Below are 18,255 nucleotides of genomic sequence, written 5' to 3'. Positions count from 1 at the left end.
CACCTCTGGGGATGAAGGCATGTGTTATCCGTATATTTTGTATGCATTTTATATGAGATGTAGTTGTTATATTGGTATAGATTGTTAGCCCTCTTATTTGGTAGCCGGATGTATTTGATTATATCCTTAGCTTGTATTTCTCTTATATAAGGAATGGAATGTAATACGTATCTTTTCATGGGAAAATAGATTTGTAACATGGTATCAGAGAGTTATTAACCCTACCATCGATTTCTGTGACCTGCTCCCTCTCCTAGGGTTCTTACCCCCTCTTTTCTTCTTCCTATTTTCTGCTCGTCTTTTTCTTTCTCTTCTTCTCTCACCATGATAGGTCCTTCAGAGGGTTCCTCCAACACGAAAACCATTGAAAAGAAATATAGCATCACCAACATTAAGTCTTATGTCCCACTTATTCTTGACATGGCTCGGCTGAATTACGATTCTTGGAAAGAGTTGTTCAAAACCCACTGTATTGGGTACAAGGTTTCAATCACCTTGAAGATGTCCCTAAGGTTATTACCGACCCCGAATGGGAAACTGTTGGCAATATTGTCAAGCAATGGCTCTACGGAACCCTCTGCCAACACGTTCTACAATCCATTATCACTACAGATGCGATAGCGGCTAAAGTTTGGACTACAATTCAAGCTCTATTTCATGAAAACAAAGAGTAAAAATCTATTGAACTAGATGATGAATTAAGAAACATTGTTATTGGTAAATCGACTATTATGGAGTATTGCACGAGAATCAAATCCATCTTGGATATTCTTACCAATATTGGAGCCCCGGTTCCCGAAAGAAATCTGGTCATCTATGTCATGAATGGCTTGTCTCAAAAATATGCTCATATCATGACCACCATCCGTCATAAAAAACCATTCCCAACTTTTCTTGAGATGAGATCCATGCTCACCCTTAAAGAACGTTCCATGAAAAAGGAACAAACCCGCCTCCTTCTTGTTTCACATCCTGATAATGCATTCTCTCCCAGTGTTCTCAATGTTGAACACCAAAATCGAAGTCAAAATTACCATGGAAATAACTCCGGGACACAAATCAACGGACATGGGGGTGGTCGGACCTCACGCAGTGGTGGACGAAGTGGTCGTTCTGGTGATCGGAATCAGGGACATCATGGCAGAGACGGTGAATGAGGAAATTTAGATTAATACAGTCCTTATAAGTCTAACTGGGGAGCCTTCGAGCAACCGATGCAAGCGCATCCCTTACAACAACAATAGTAGCGTGGGTTGCTGCCTTTTCTCTCAGCCCAATCGGCGCCTTAGCCCACTTCATCGCAACATGGACTTCCTCCTCAATAGCAAAGGTAGCCCAACATTAGGCTTTCTTTTCATATGCTCAACAGCCCACTAATTTACAGTGGTTTCAATATCCACAAAATTTTGAGCCCACCACTCTCCCTTAAGCATTCAACACTATGAGTCTTCAAGACCCGGGCAATGTAGATTGGTACATGGACATCGGGGCAATTGCACATCTTCATGCCGAATCAGGTACCCTTACGTCTCTTAGAGATAATTGCAATAATTCTAATTTCTCGGTTTTAGTCGAAGACGGATCATGTATTCCGGTCACTAAAATTAGTCACTCCACCCTCCGTCTCAATCTGTTTTGTACTTTAATTTTAAGAAATGTTCATATTACTCCCTAAATTATTTAAAATATTATTTATGTTGGTACCTTTACTCATGATAATAAGTGTTCCATCGAGTTTGACGAATTTGGTTTTTCTGTGAAGGATTTCCTAACCAGACAAATCCTCCTTCGATATGATAGCACGGGTGACCTTTATCCTGTTACCAGACCGTCTCCTCAAGATCTTCTCTCTGCCATCTCATCATTGTGGCATCAACGCCTTGGTCATCCCAGTCAACACACTCTCAAGTTATTAGTTTCTAGAAAGTTTATTTCATGTAATAAAAAGGATTCTCCTTTATTATGTCATGCTTGTCAACTTGGCAAGCACGTTCGTTTACCTTTTGAGTTATCTAAAACTTATGCTTTGTTTCCCTTTCAATTCATTCATTCTGATATGTGGACATCTCCAATTCAATGTCATAGTGGAATCAATTATTATGCCATTTTTATTGATCAATTTAATCATTTTTTGGGTGTATCCTCTCAGAAGAAAATCTGAGGTCTTTTCTAAGTTCCTTCACTTCTGGGCATATGTTAAAAATCAATTTCAAACCAACATTCAAACGTTTCAATGTGATAATGGAAAAGAATATGATAACTCTCAATTCCACCAATTGTGTGACACCCATGGCATTCACATGCGGTTTTCATCCCCATAAACTTCTCAACAGAACGGGAAATCCAAACATATGCTCCGCACAATTAACAATATGATGCGCCCTCTCTTAGTTCAACCTCATCTCCAACCCACTTAATGGGTCGAGGCGCTTCACATGGCAACCTATCTCTTAAACATTTTACCTTCCATCACCTTAAACAACGACACCCCTTTTCACAAACTCTTCAACAAACCTCCCACATATGCTCACCTTCATGTCTTTAGATGTCTTTGCTACCCTCACCTAAATAACACCAATAAGCTTCAACACCGTTTTGTGTCTTGCATATTTCTTGGCTACCCCTCAAACCACAAAGGGTTTCGTTGTCTTGATTTTCACACTAAACAAATCATTATTTCTCGTCACGTCAGTTTTGATGAGACTATTTTTCTTTTTGGTTCTATGACTCCAAATCAATCCCGCGATTATCAGTTCCTTGATATCGATGCCCCCCCCCCCCCCCCCCGAATTTCCTTCAACAATCTTCATACCCAAACCATCATATCTTCCCCTCTTCCTCGTGATTATTCTCAACTCTTTCGTGATCCTAATTGGCTAAATGCTATGAAAGATGAATATAATGCTCTTATTGTTAACGGGATTTGGGTACTTGCTCCTCGACCTACTAATGCTAATGTGGTTAATTGTATTTGGTTATTTAAAAAGAAATTTAATGCAAATGGATCTCTCACCCAATACAAGGCCCGCTTAGTTGCTAACGGGCGCAGTCAATGACCTAACGTTGATTGTGATGAGACTTCCAATCTGGTTGTCAAACCAGCCACTATACGGACTGTTCTCAGTATCGCTATTTCTCACTGCCGGCCTGTTTATCAGCTAGATTTGTCATCTATAAGAGATTGTATATATGCACCAGCCACCTGGTTTTCGTGTCCTGACTGCCCCGATCATGTCTATCTTCTCAAGAGGTCTCTATACAACCTCAAACAGGCACCACGGGATTGGTATCACTGATTTGCTCAGTTCATTACTCGGTTCAGCTTTACTAATAGCAAATATAATACATATCTCTTTATTTACAAATAGGATGATCATATAGCATATTTACTTTTGTATGTTGATGACATTGTGTTGGTTGCATCATCCTCAGGTCTTCTTCAGCAGGTTATTTCCACATTGCAATATGAATTCTCCATGACTGACTTAGGCTCCTTAAATTACTTTCTATGCATCACAGTATCTAAAGATCATCATGGCATGTTTCTATCTCAGCAAAAGTAAGCAACATAAATTCTTGATTGTGCCAAGATGTCCAATAGCAAACCTGCCCGCACACCTGCTGACACATCTGCAAAATTTGATGGCATCGGTCTGCCTGTCTCTGATGCAAATCTATATCGCATCCTTGTTGGTGCTCTTTAGTATTTGACCTTCACACGACCTGATATTACATATATTGTGAAACATGTATGTCTCTACATGCATGATCTGAGAGAGCCCCACCTTATTGCTCTCAAACGTGCACTTAGATACATTCGTGGCACTCTTGATCATGGCCTACAACTTTATGTCTCCCCTTCTCGGGGACTAATTGCTTATTCAGATGTTGATTAGGCTGGTTGCCCTACTTCTCGCCGCTCCACTTTAGGGAACGGTGTTTTTCTTGGCTCCAATCTTCTCTCCTGGTCTTCCAAACGACAGGGTACAATTTCCAGATCGAGTGTCGAAGATGAGTATCGCGGAGTTACGAATGCCGTTGCAGAGACTAGTTGGTTGCACAACCTTCTATGTGAGCTTCTATATCCGCCTCTCATGGCTACACTTGTCTACTGTGACAATGTAAGTGTCATATACTTGTCCAACAACCCTGTTCAATATCAGTGTACCAAAAACATTGAGATTTACATCCATTTTGTTTGTGACAAAGTTGCTCTAGGACAAGTTCGAGTGCTCCATGTTCCATCTTCCTTACAGTATGCGAATATCTTCACCAAAGGGCTTCCATCTTTACTTTTTCTTGATTTCAGATCCAGTATGAACATTCATTCCAGACATCCCATTCAGACCGCGGGTGGCTGTTAGCCGTATATTTTGTATGCATTTTATATGGACTGTAGTTGTTATTTATAGAGATTGTTAGCCCTCTTATTTAGTAGCCCAATGTATTTATTTATAGTCCTAGCTTGAATTTCTCTTATATAAGGAATGGAATGTGATACGTATCTTTTCATGGGAAAATAGATTTGTAACAGCATGTTCAGATGAACATATACGGTGGTGAATATATACTGAAGGATGCATGTAACAGCCCAAAATCTCAAGTATTGCTAAATTGCATTTTGGGGTGTTTTAAAGGGGAGACTCGGCGAGTTGGAGCCAGACTCGCCGAGTAGGGTCGCAGAGTTGGTCGCGGGTTCGCGACTGGACTCGACGAGTCCAGGTATGGACTCGGCGAGTCGACGCTGTTCAGTGGAAAACCCTAGCCGTTCGGTTTGGGAAGTATTTAAGGGATCTTATGCCTCCATTGTTCGCCTTTTGGCCGACTGAGAAGGACCCTTAATCGTTGTGGACGTCTAGGGCAGGAGAGGGAGCTTTTGGAACCTTGAAGAATTTGTTAAGCAAGAAGAAGAAGAGTTTTGGCCAAAGGAATATCAAGGGGATCGAGTTCTGAGGTTTGGAGACACAGAGGGGGTGTTATTCAGGTAATATTCCGGATCATTTCTGCTATATTGATGTGTGCACGATTTTAGGGTTTATGAAACCCATTTGGTGATGTGATGGATTATTATGTTGTTATACCTAAGTTTATACCCTAGTAATAGGATGATTAGAGGTCCAAAAGTCCCATGAGTGTATATCTCGGGAAAAACGTATCTCAGGAAGCAGTTGGATCGACTGCATGGCGTGGACTCGCCGAGTCGGATGATCAGACTCGGCGAGTAGCTTGAAGATTCACTGGGACTCGCCGAGTTGTTCTTCAGACTCGGCGAGTGGAGTCGGGGTGGCCCCGCGATTCTTCCAGGAGTGACTCGTCGAGTCAAAGAGGATACTCGACGAGTAGAAGGGGAATCTCAGAGGATTGAAGGACGACCAGACTCGCCGAGTCGCCAGGGAACTCGCCGAGTCCAGTCGAGCTGACATTGGACTGTTGACCAGAGTTGACTGGTGTGATTCTTAGGGTCAGTTAACGTGGAAGATAGAAGTATTAAATAAGGGATATATGATGTTACAGGGAGCTTGTAGCTCGGAGGATCAAGTGCAAGGGATTTTAGGAGTTGCTATCTTCTAGTGTCCGCGAGGTGAGTCTTCTCACTATACTTCACCCGGAAGGGTATGATTGTGTGACCGGAAGGTCAAGTATGTTGTGTGTTATGTTTATATGCTATGAATGGAAAGTTAGTTGCTACGCGTGATATACATGCTTATATATGGGCCGGAAGGCAAGGTATTATGTGACAGAAAGGTCAGGTATGATATAGGATATATGTGCTTTATGTGTTATATATGGATCCGGGCCGGAAGGCAATGTTATGTGGATCAAAAGATCCGGGCCGGAAGGCAATGTTATGTGGACCGAACGGTCCGGGCCGGATGGCGTATGTGCGTAAGGTATATTGGGGAACTCACTAAGCTTCGTGCTTACGTTGTTTATGTTACGTTGTTTCAGGTTCTCACAGTAACGCGGGATGGCAACGGTTCGATTGTACACACCGAAGAAAGAGTTGTGCGTTGGAGGATCCTGGTCTTCTATTATAATGAAAATGAAACCATGTTTTGTAATTCGAATGTGAATACGACTTTAAACAAGTGTTTTTAATATTAAATTGATTATTTAAATAAAAATTTTGTTTTTGGAAATCTTGGTGTTACAAATTGGTATCAGAGCCTTGGTTTGAGGGATTCGGACGCGCCTACGGGTAAATCTGGACTCAAACTGAGGAAGTAAGAAAAAGTTTTCCAAATAAAAGGTTTTCTAAAAGTGAATAAAAGTTCAAAGAGAAAGCAAGAAAGAGCAGTGTGTACAATCAGCCAGAGCCAGACGGTGATTTCCCAAAATACCCTTATTGTTATATTATGAAATATCTATTATGCATTTTATGAGATATTATTGTATGCTAGAGACAGGCTAGGTATTTCACATCTTGGGACTAGAGTGGCCTGATTTGTGATGCCTTAGTCTAGGGTTTGCTGTTATATGTGCGTTATGCTTTTGTGTGTATGTGATGAGTGAGAGTATCTAGTTAGAACGCACAAGGGGTAAAGCTACGGAGTACAGAGGTACTTCCGAGGATGAGCCGAGAAGGTGGAGCTACCACAGATGGGAAGTCCTATGTATGCTTCAATGCTCGAATGCTGCTTGCTTTGTGCTTTGTGGAGTTATCGATGATGGGAGTCAGCTACCAAGTGAGTATGACGATACTCAGGAGGTAGAGGGCTGGCATCATTGGGAACTCTTCAGCAGCTGATAGCAAAGAAGTGGGAGGACAGCGGAAGGGACTAGGGAGTAAACCTAGTCAGATGAGTGCGCTGGTAAAGTAGAGGATTTCGCTGGAAAGCGAGCACGCGCGATGAGATGGGTGAAAGAGCAGGTTTATCAGCTACTTAGGAACTCTGGGATGGTCCGTGTGGAAAGTATGGGTACATGTGGCAGGTAGTATGGGCCCGTACTACTGAAAGCAGAGGATCCATACTTGATACAGGGGGCATTCTGAAGGTCCTAAGGAACAGATTGAGGAGTGATGTTATGGTTCGAATACCATACATCGGAGCGGATACAGAGTGATGTTATGGTCAGGGCACCATACATCGGAACAGATTGAGATAGATGTTGTGGTTCGAGTGCTATACATTGGAGCAGATTGAGGAGTGGTGCTATGGTTCAGGTACCATACACCGAAGCATGTTGAAGGGGGATGTCATGGGATGAGTACCATGGTTCGTAGTGGATGATGCTTGTGGCTATCTTGTTATCCGGTTACCGATCGGACGAGCACGAGCGAGCGGGATGCGAGGATTCGCGAGATCCGGCGTGATGAGGTTGCTGCATTGTTGCGGGTTGAGTCGCCAGAATTGTTTGGGTCGATCAGGACCACTATGATTGAAGTAGTTTGATGAGCGATATGCGGCTTTCGCAGAGACGGCTGCCGCGGCGGTTGCAGCGGCTGTAGCAACGGTAAAGAAAGGGACTAGTCGGGGTTTTCAGTATCGGGACTTCTATTATGCGAAGCCTCCCACATTCGATGGAGTTCAGGACTCGATTGTTGCTATGAGGTGGTTATCAGACATGGAAGGGTGTTTCTCCACGAGTTTATGCCCTGCTGATCAGAGGGTGGGGTGTGCTCTGAACCTGTTGAGGCTCGGGGCGAGGGATTGGTGGAGATTGACCACGAGGTCATTTTCCGATGCGCAGAGGGCTGCGGTTTCATGGGATCAATTCAGAGGGATGTTCAGTACTCGCTATGTTCCGCGGGATGAAAAGGAGAAATTGGCTCGGAAGCTCTTTAAGCTGAGGCAGGATTTGGAGTCGGTGACTGAGAGCACCGGGATGTTTATTGAGAGGGCAATGTTTTGCCCTGAGTTCGCTTCGGAGCAGGCTCAGATGTCCCGATATTCGAGTATGCTCAAGAGAGGGGGGTATCAGACAGTTCGTGTCTGCGCGGAGACGCGAGACCGTGTTGGTATCGCAGGAGGCCGCCATGTGGCGTGAGTTAGAGGTTGAGTTGCAGTAGCGTGAGATGAGGCAGGCCCCGATGCAGTCGCAGCCGGCGCCGAAACGGTCCATAACCGTAGACGTTAGAATGGGGGATCGGAGCGGTCACACTTGTGGGAAGTGTGAGAGAGATGACACCGGAGCTTGTTGGCCCAGTGGTGCATGCCGCAAGTGCGGAAAGGAGGGGCATGGTGCACGGGATTGTCGGCAATCAGTGCCAGTTCGGGATTTCAGGATTTGTTATCAGTGTCGGTGGGTTGGACATTTGAGGGTCAACCGCCCTCAGTTTCCTGCAGGACCGGTGCAGGCTCTAGCATCGGCCACCTTGAGGAGTTCAGGAGGAGGACAGTATGGAGCAGAGCCCAAGGGCTCAGGGTCGTGCTTAATGGCTTGCGGCAGAGGGAGACGGAGCAGTGCCGGAGGCAGCTGCGGGTATGATGCTCTCTTGATGTCTTGAGTAGTTTGCGTTGATTGTGGCGTATTGTTTGTGCTGGTGTCTGGTGTGGATTTCGATGCGGTATTCGTTGTTTCGCAGGTTTGGCATGGTTATGGATTGGTGCTTCAGGTTTTCGCTTGGCATTTGTTGTTCCCTGATGGTTTAGTATGATTATAGTTTGGTGTTTTGGTGCCGGTAGCCTTGTGTGGTTTCGATGCGATATCCATCCTTTGGCAGGTTGTGGGTTTGGTTATGGGTTATTGCTTGGGAATTCCGTTGTTCATCGTTCGTGGGGGTTGATAGTGGAGATGCGGCACTGGGTTGAACGACGGGTAGCATCTGTAGTTGTGGAGTGGATAATTGAAAGATCGGATTCTTCTGAGTGGATCGATCAGGGAGGAGATGTGTTTTGCTGAGGGTTGCTTATGCTTGTGGGAAGCAGTCAGTGGGTAAATGTCCTTCTTGTGCAGGATTGTTCTGAAAGGTCGTTAATGACGATCGGTGGCAGTTAGTCAGTGCTTTAGTGGGGGAGAATTAGAAAATTCTCCGGGAGATCGATGAGTATGTGAGGGTGCTTAGCTGCCGGGATTCAGCAGTGTTTGTCAGCGCAAAGTATAGGCCGACGAGAGCGAGTGTTGGATATGCAGGGCGAGATACAGACCTAGGGCATTTGATTGTGGAGGCCTGAGAGGAGGTCGGGATCGAGCTTGAGTAAGTAAACGGAATTTTGCGATCAGAGTATTGGTACGTTTGAGGTACGTGATGGTTGTACTGCATTAATCCCACGGGATTATGTTGTGCATGTTTCTAGAGCTGGAACCGGAAGGTTCCCAGAGTTAGAACCTGAGGGTTCGCAGAGTTGGGTGTACGGACCCACAGAGATATAGCCTCGAGTGGCTAGTATGTGTTATGAGAGTCGGTCCAGTCATACTGGAGACTCTGTTGGTATTGCTGGATTAGTTTGAGATTTGCGGATCACGTATGTTGCAGTGTGATTGCATTGGAAGGTCTGGCCCTGGGTTGTTGATCTTGTTTAGCGAAGGCAGTGATTTTGATAAGTGGAGAGAGTGCATGGGATTGAGAGCCCCTGCAATGAGAACCAGAGTATGTGAATAGCAGTTACGCAAAAAGGGTGGTGTCGCTTGGGGCGAGCACCGTGGCACCGGTTGGAGTGGCATTATGTACAAGAGAGTTCCGTGGAAAAGGAAAAGAGGAGGGTATGTAACTCCGAGGGGGGTGCAAGTTCACGAAAGTGAAAGCTGCAGAGCAGAGTTATGGTTAGAGTATTTCGAGTATGGTTTTGAGCATCGTGTTCGCGGCAGTGGAGTAGGAACCCATCCGGTTGGGATGTCTGTTGAGGCTCAGAAGGGATGCATGGAGAGAGAAAATTTTAGATTCTCAGTGTGAATCTGATCAGAGTGTAGGGTGGATGTAGTGGTTCATCTTGGGAGATGTTCGAGGATATCATCAGTGTATCGGGTCTTTCCACCTGCGGGTGTTGGGACTAGTTTAGTATGTGTATGTGTTGGTAAGAGGGAACTTGTGAGAGTTGATCTGAGAGGGAGAACGGATCTCTCAGTCGGTCCGGAATGGGCAAAGTGGGCTTTGGATCGGGGATCCGGTGGTTCAGGGTTTCCTAACCCTTATGGGTCGAGTGATCGTTGAGATTTGGAGCAGGGTGCATCGTGGGTAATTTCCGATTACAGAGAGTGATGAGCAGTTCAGAGTTCGTGCTTTAGTTGACGAAGCAGACTCAGCAGGTTAAAGAGAGTTAGTGATTGTCTAGAGTTAACAGGAAGGTTATGCAGGCAGTCGCCGTTACGAGTATGTGATTCAGGTCAGCGACTTCGTATTTCTGACGGGTGCTTCGATTTAGGAAGAGGGGTAAATGGGGGGCCCCGGTATGTTGGGTCTTTTCGTGAAGGTGCGAAGGTAGGAAGGGTGGCCTATCGTTTGGAGCTGTCAACGGAATAGGGACGGATCCATGACACTGGTATGTGTCGCAGTTGAAGAGGTGTATAGCGGATGAGTCAGCAGTAGTTCTTCTAGAGAACGATTAGGTGGATGCGAGCCTGTGTTACGTCGAGAGGCCAGTGGCCGTCGGAGATCGGAAGATCAAGGTTCTGAGGAACAAGGAGGTACCTCTGGTATTGGTTCAGTAGCGGCCTCGGGAGAGATCGGTAGTGTCTAGGGAAGCCGAAACGTGAGATGCGGGAGCAGCAGCCGGTGCTATTTTCAGGGTGAGACTTCGAGGGCGAAGTCTAATTCTAGTGGGGGAGAATTGTAACAGCCCAAAATCTCAAGTATTGCTAAATTGCATTTTGGGGTGTTTTAAAGGGGAGACTCGGCGAGTTGGAGCCAGACTCGCCGAGTAGGGTCGCAGAGTTGGTCGCGGGTTCGCGACTGGACTCGACGAGTCCAGGTATGGACTCGGCGAGTCGACGCTGTTCAGTGGAAAACCCTAGCCGTTCGGTTTGGGAAGTATTTAAGGGATCTTATGCCTCCATTGTTCGCCTTTTGGCCGACTGAGAAGGACCCTTAATCGTTGTGGACGTCTAGGGCAGGAGAGGGAGCTTTTGGAACCTTGAAGAATTTGTTAAGCAAGAAGAAGAAGAGTTTTGGCCAAAGGAATATCAAGGGGATCGAGTTCTGAGGTTTGGAGACACAGAGGGGGTGTTATTCAGGTAATATTCCGGATCATTTCTGCTATATTGATGTGTGCACGATTTTAGGGTTTATGAAACCCATTTGGTGATGTGATGGATTATTATGTTGTTATACCTAAGTTTATACCCTAGTAATAGGATGATTAGAGGTCCAGAAGTCCCATGAGTGTATATCTCGGGAAAAACGTATCTCAGGAAGCAGTTGGATCGACTGCATGGCGTGGACTCGCCGAGTCGGATGATCAGACTCGGCGAGTAGCTTGAAGATTCACTGGGACTCGCCGAGTTGTTCTTCAGACTCGACGAGTGGAGTCGGGGTGGCCCCGCGATTCTTCCAGGAGTGACTCGTCGAGTCAAAGAGGATACTCGACGAGTAGAAGGGGAATCTCAGAGGATTGAAGGACGACCAGACTCGCCGAGTCGCCAGGGAACTCGCCGAGTCCAGTCGAGCTGACATTGGACTGTTGACCAGAGTTGACTGGTGTGATTCTTAGGGTCAGTTAACGTGGAAGATAGAAGTATTAAATAAGGGATATATGATGTTACAGGGAGCTTGTAGCTCGGAGGATCAAGTGCAAGGGATTTTAGGAGTTGCTATCTTCTAGTGTCCGCGAGGTGAGTCTTCTCACTATACTTCACCCGGAAGGGTATGATTGTGTGACCGGAAGGTCAAATATGTTGTGTGTTATGTTTATATGCTATGAATGGAAAGTTAGTTGCTACGCGTGATATACATGCTTATATATGGGCCGGAAGGCAAGGTATTATGTGACAGAAAGGTCAGGTATGATATAGGATATATGTGCTTTATGTGTTATATATGGATCCGGGCCGGAAGGCAATGTTATGTGGATCAAAAGATCCGGGCCGGAAGGCAATGTTATGTGGACCGAACGGTCCGGGCCGGATGGCGTATGTGCGTAAGGTATATTGGGGAACTCACTAAGCTTCGTGCTTACGTTGTTTATGTTACGTTGTTTCAGGTTCTCACAGTAACGCGGGATGGCAACGGTTCGATTGTACACACCGAAGAAAGAGTTGTGCGTTGGAGGATCCTGGTCTTCTATTATAATGAAAATGAAACCATGTTTTGTAATTCGAATGTGAATACGACTTTAAACAAGTGTTTTTAATATTAAATTGATTATTTAAATAAAAATTTTGTTTTTGGAAATCTTGGTGTTACAATGCAGCGGTGAAGGAGAATACATCCCAGTTAAACTCAGATGAAGAAAAACCCAAGATGAACAAAGGCATCCTATTCTTCAGTATACCAACAGAAAGCATCATGCTTCTAACGAACACCACGAGATTCAGAAATTAAACCTAAATCGAATAGTAACATGCACAAGAGATTGACGATTCATTTGTGATTATCGACATAGGACCTTGTCACCAGCTTTGTTGGTCGTGATTGTGTCCACTTTTGGGTGGATTTTCCTTCATCGTATGCCTCTTCAGCTTCTCTTTTCCTGTCAAAAAGGGAAGAAGGTAGTAACAAGAAATTGAAACACGGACATGTGATGAAATCTGGTTGGTGGACTTTTCAAACTTAATAGAAGATTGAGGAGAAGTATATGTAACTATGTGTGACAATTTTTTGATTTGCAGGTGAATGTGTGGGGAAAAGAACAACACAGAGAAACTTCAATGGCGACGGAGGAAGAGTGTTATCTAGTGGTCGTCGATGGTGGTCTGATGGAGGAAGAAGGCATCGAGAGACTCTAAAGCTTCGATTTGGGTTTCTTGAAGATGAACAAATAATTTGGGTTAGGTTAAAAAATGAGAAAAGGGAATGGGACAGTGGGGAGTGGGGGTGGGTCGAATTGTTTGTTTTTTTATTTTTATTTAATTAATGATTAAAATAAATATGAAAGATATATAAAAAACAAATAAATAAAAGGGCAAAAACCATCATTTCAAGTCCATCATGGACCAAATTCATGGGAAGTTTCTAATTTTTGGATCAAATTCATAGGAAACTTTTGGTTTAGGACCTTACACGCAAGTTGGAAACCTTTTTCACCATCTTTGTTGGTCGTGGTTGTGTCCACTTTTGCATGTATTTTCCTTTGTCGTGTGCTTCTTCGGCTTCTCTTTTCCTGTCGAAAAGGGAAGCGGGTAGTAACATGAAATTGAAACACGAACATGTGATGAAAGCTGGTTGGTGGACTTTTTAAACCTAACAGAATATTGAGGAGAAATGTATGTAACTATGTGTGACATTTTTTTGATTTGTAGGTGAATGTGTGGGGAAAAGAACAAGACAGAGAAACTTCAATGACGACGGAGGAATAGTGTTATCCAGTGGTCGTCGATGGTGGTCTGGTGGATGAAGAAGGCATCGAGAGACTCTAAAGCATCGATTTAGGTTTCTTGAAGATGAACAGATAATTTGGGTTAGATTAGAAAAAGAGAAAAGGGAATGGGACGGTGGGGAGTGGGGGTGGGTCCAATTGTCTGTTTTTTTATTTAATTAATTATTAAAATAAATATGAAAGATAAATAAAATAAATAAATAAATAAAAAGGCAAAAACCATCATTTCAAGTCCATAATGGACTAAATTCATGGGAAGTTTATGATTTTTGGATCAAATTCATAGAAACTTTTGGTTTAGGACCTTCCACGCAAGTTGGAAACCTTTTGTCATGTTTCTTCGCATAAGTATTGGTTTTAAGCATATATATTTTATTATGAACCATAATGTAACATTCAATATTTGGTATGTTTTCTTTTTAACCCTTATTGTAAAATTTCTTTATTTTAAGTCCCTAACTAGTATGCGGGGCATACTTTATGAGTACGCTTAGCATATTAGCTCAATTCAGGATCGTGGGTTCACCCACGTACGTTGGGCGTACGTGGGAGTACGCATGGCGTACGTAAGCCAGGGGCAAACCCTAATTTTTAGGGTTTGTGTCCTATTTAAACAACTTAAGTCACCTTTGGAACTTCTAATGATCGGTCACCATCCCTATATACCCTGAGATCGAAACCCTAATTCATATTTGTGAGATTTGAGCTTGAAAGTGAGTTTTAGTGGTGCTTTTGGTAAAGTAGAAGAAGAAGAACACTTGGAGGTTGCTTGGGAGTTGCTTGAGCTTGTAGATCTAGAGTCATCTTCATCTTAGCAAGTCATTTGAAGTAAAAAGCTCTCATCTTGATGGTCCTATATTCTAGATCCAACTTAGGGTGTTATTTATGCATTTTTGGGTCTTTTAAGCCATATTTGAGATTATGGTCTACTCCAGAACCCATAGAGGTTAGATCTTAGCACATTTGAGGTCCTTTGTCTATAAAAATGCAACCTTTATGAGTTATTTTGGTACATGCATGTGGTAGGTTCCTTGTTAGGGTTCTCTTTGAGTTTTGGGTCTTATTAAGACATGCATGGGAGTAAAGTTGCCAACTTTACGTGTTAAGTCACTTTCTTGAATCAGATCTGAGAGTTTGGCATGATGGCTTAACTGAGTAAATGCTTAATGAGTTGGATTGGTTGTCTGTGGAGTACGCGGGGCGTACTCAGCTCGTACGCGGGGCGTACTCAGCTCGTACGTTGAGCGTATTGGCCCCGGAAGGAGTACGCTAAGCGTAAGTCTGAGTACCATAGCATACTCAACTGGTTGACTTTTGGGTTGACTTTCACGAGTTTTGGGCCATATATTGGGATTTTAAGGTTTGGGCCTTGTTGGGCCATTGGACTTCTGATTTTGGACCATGAATAGACTATGGGCTTTCTTGGAATTAGGTCTATGATGGTTTTTGGGCCTATTTAGGAAGTTGGGCCATATTGGGACTTGGGATGTCACTTAGGAATTTAGGCCTTTTGAGCAAGTGGGTTGGGCCTTGGTTTTGGGTCAAGTAAGAAAAAGGGTAAAATGATCTTTTACCTTGGATGTTGGACAAGTAATTAGATTCTTGACTATGGGTCGAGATCCAATTATTAATTGGATATTATTCGATGATGTTAGCGCGGAGATTTTCCGGATCAGCAGACCGAGATTTTATTTGAGAGATTCAGCAGCTTGAGGTGAGTCTTCTCACTATGTTTAGCAGTTCGGAGGCACCAATACCAGCCCATGGTCGATTATGATTAGGATGCTAGTTGTCTGTGTGACTCTGCATGTATGATTTTTGATATGTTTACTGAGCGGGGCCTAATGATTATATTGTATGCTATTTATCTTTGTGATTTTTGCATGTTTTTATGTGTTTATATGTATACCGGCGAGCATAATGACTGAAAGATCTATTCTGAGTGGGGCCCAATGACGGGCGTGGCCTATTATATGTTTGATATGTATTGTATGTGGTATTTTAGGGAACTCACTAAGCTTTGTACTTACGGTTTTCAGTCTATATTTCAGGTACTTCTGATTTGAAAGGGGAAAAGCTCATGATGATTGCAGTTCACACACCATATTGTTCCGTATTTTACATGACTCTGATGTTTTTGGATGTTATTTGATATACTTTGATTTCACTATGGTTTTGTGACATTGTTATGGATAATGGTTTTATTAATATAAAAGTCGAATTTTTGGTATTAATTTTTGGGACGTTACATATAAGGTGACTTGTTTTAACATAATTAACACTTAAACTTGATCATTGACTGTTTTTATGTAAAACCATGATTTCGTCCCCATTTCACATGACACAAGGGCCTTGGTCTTTCCATTAGTAAAAACACGTATCATTCATTGCATTAACATGTGCCAACATCCTATACTCAAATTTGGGATGTTACAATGCTAACAAAGAAGGTCAAATAATACAAGATGGTGTACATGTGAGGTTACGAATGAAAGGCTAAATGAAAGTGAGGTTGTGAAGGAAAGGGTAAGTGTAAATGTTCCTATTGAGGCTATGAATGAAATAATTAGTGTTTTCATTTTCAGTAAGTGCCCAATTATTAGTTGTAATACATGAGCATGCCCCATTATTAGTTGTAATACATGAACCTTTAGAGATTGAAATTGAACTATTAAGTGCCTAGTTATAGTTTTGTTAAGTATATTTTATTCAAAATATTTTGATCTATTACACCCAGCCTTTTGAGAATAAATAACATATTAGATCACATTTGGATTGAGGGGTGGATTCATTTGTTGTTTCATTCGTTCAAATTTTCCTTGTAAGAATTGGGAAGTTCTTCATCGTACCATTCAAAAAACTAAGGGTGGCAAATCGTGCTATCGTTTCGTGTTTCTGTCTAACACGACACGACACGACAAAGTTTTATGTAACACGAACACAACACAACACGGTGTCGTGTTTGTATTACCTAACACGAAAACGAACGAATTAAAAAACGACAAACACGACAAATATAACATATACTAAAAACTAGTTTATTTAATGAATACTTTATCAAATATAACACGACAAACACGAAAAAAAAAGATAAAAAATTGCTAAATCGTGTCGATTTTGTGTCGAATTTTAAACATAAACATGACACGACATGACATCGTGTTTTTTACAATTAACACGAACACGACACGAACACGAACACGAATTCAAAATTTAGTTTCGTCCCAATTTCGTTTCGTACCGTGTATTTTCGTCGTGTCGTGTCATAAATTGTCACCCATATAAAAAACCATCGTGTTCCTCATTTTGGAAAAGCTTGCATATTTTGTTATTTTTGTTCAAATTTCAATTAAATTGTCTAAAACAACCGTCAAATAATACAAATATAAAGCACAAACTTTTATCCCTCGTCCTTTCCCCTAAATTTATCTTTTATATCAATTAGTTTGATAAAGTTAAACAAAAAATATATATAATTATTTTAGAAACAACTAAATTTTATAAAAAGCCCATCTAAGCAATATATATATATATATATATATATATATATATATATATATATATATATATATATATATATATATATATATATATATATATATATATATATATATATTAGGGTATTTCTAATGGAAGATTTTTTTGGAGGTCAGTTATTTAGAATTAATCCCATAAATGATTTTTATCATGAAGAAATTTCATACATGTCTTGGCAAACATTAAATATTACGTCTTATATTCTTTTAAAGTTTATAATTACATATATATTCTTATTAACCTATTTAACTCACATTTATATCCAATTTTATAATTTAATGAGGTATAAATCAATTTAATTGATTTATACATCGTTAAATTATAAAATTGATTTATACCTCATTAAATTATAAAATTGATTTAACCCTCAAATCATGGTATACTAGTTCATTATTTAATGTAGGAGGTTAAAACAATCAAACTAATTAGTCAAAAAAATTATAAAAGTTTTGAAGGTTAAATCAATTTTATAATTTAATAAAGTATAAATCAATTTAATACCATAAATTATATGATATTAATTTGATTATAGTTAGTAAAATGCAAAAACTAATCAAGCATACAACCAAAATTAATTAAATCAATAAAATGATATATCTATGATGATAAAAACAGATTTGATTAGTCCGCTACAATGAAGAATATGTGATGAGGAAGACGCACACAAAGAAGACGTGATGAAGAAGACTCAGGTCAACATATGATTAGGGAGTCATGTACTCGACGTATGATAAGGGAATTATTGTTGCAAGATTAATCATAATTTATCATGATTTAAATTTAATCTTTTATTTAGAAATGATATTCTTTGTATGTAATTTCGATTTTTAAATAATTTTTTGATATTAAATTGATTTATATCTTATTAAATAATAAGATTGGATATAAATAAGAGTTTAATAGGTTAAGAAGGATATATAAGCAATTATAAATTTTGAAAGGATATATAAATAATATATAATGTTTGCAAAGATATATATAGAATTTTCCCATTACAAAATATCTACTCTAGATACAGTACAACTTATTTTAATTTAATATGTTGTAATATATTAAATTCATATAATATTATTGTTAAATACTTTTTCTTTTTAAAAAAATAGATATATTAATTTAGTAGTACCTACTTTAATTTTGTTTGATAAAGTCATCATATTGTATTGATCTTACATAATCATTTGATAATTGATAGACAAATATGTTACTTAAATTTTAAACTAGCCAAATACAATGTACACCTCTAGGGAAGTACAAAACAAACAACGATAATATTACATCAAGATGGTAAAACAAGTGCTGAATAAAA

The 18,255-nt window shown here is 41.1% G+C and overlaps 1 protein-coding gene across 1 annotated transcript; it reads left to right on the top strand.

Annotated features, from left to right (window-relative positions):
• Window positions 1-731: 731 nt before the first annotated feature.
• Window positions 732-1,157, top strand: LOC111913366 (uncharacterized). The gene has a single exon (XM_023909087.1). The coding sequence runs from the start codon at window positions 732-734 to the stop codon at window positions 1,155-1,157; it is 426 nt and encodes a 141-aa protein (XP_023764855.1).
• Window positions 1,158-18,255: the final 17,098 nt, after the last annotated feature.

The sequence above is a fragment of the Lactuca sativa genome, chromosome 2 (assembly GCF_002870075.4).
Source record: "Lactuca sativa cultivar Salinas chromosome 2, Lsat_Salinas_v11, whole genome shotgun sequence".
In the NCBI taxonomy this organism is placed as follows: Eukaryota; Viridiplantae; Streptophyta; class Magnoliopsida; order Asterales; family Asteraceae; genus Lactuca; species Lactuca sativa.
The sequence above is the reverse complement of the archived record's forward strand: the minus strand, read 5'-3'. Positions and strand labels throughout refer to the sequence as shown.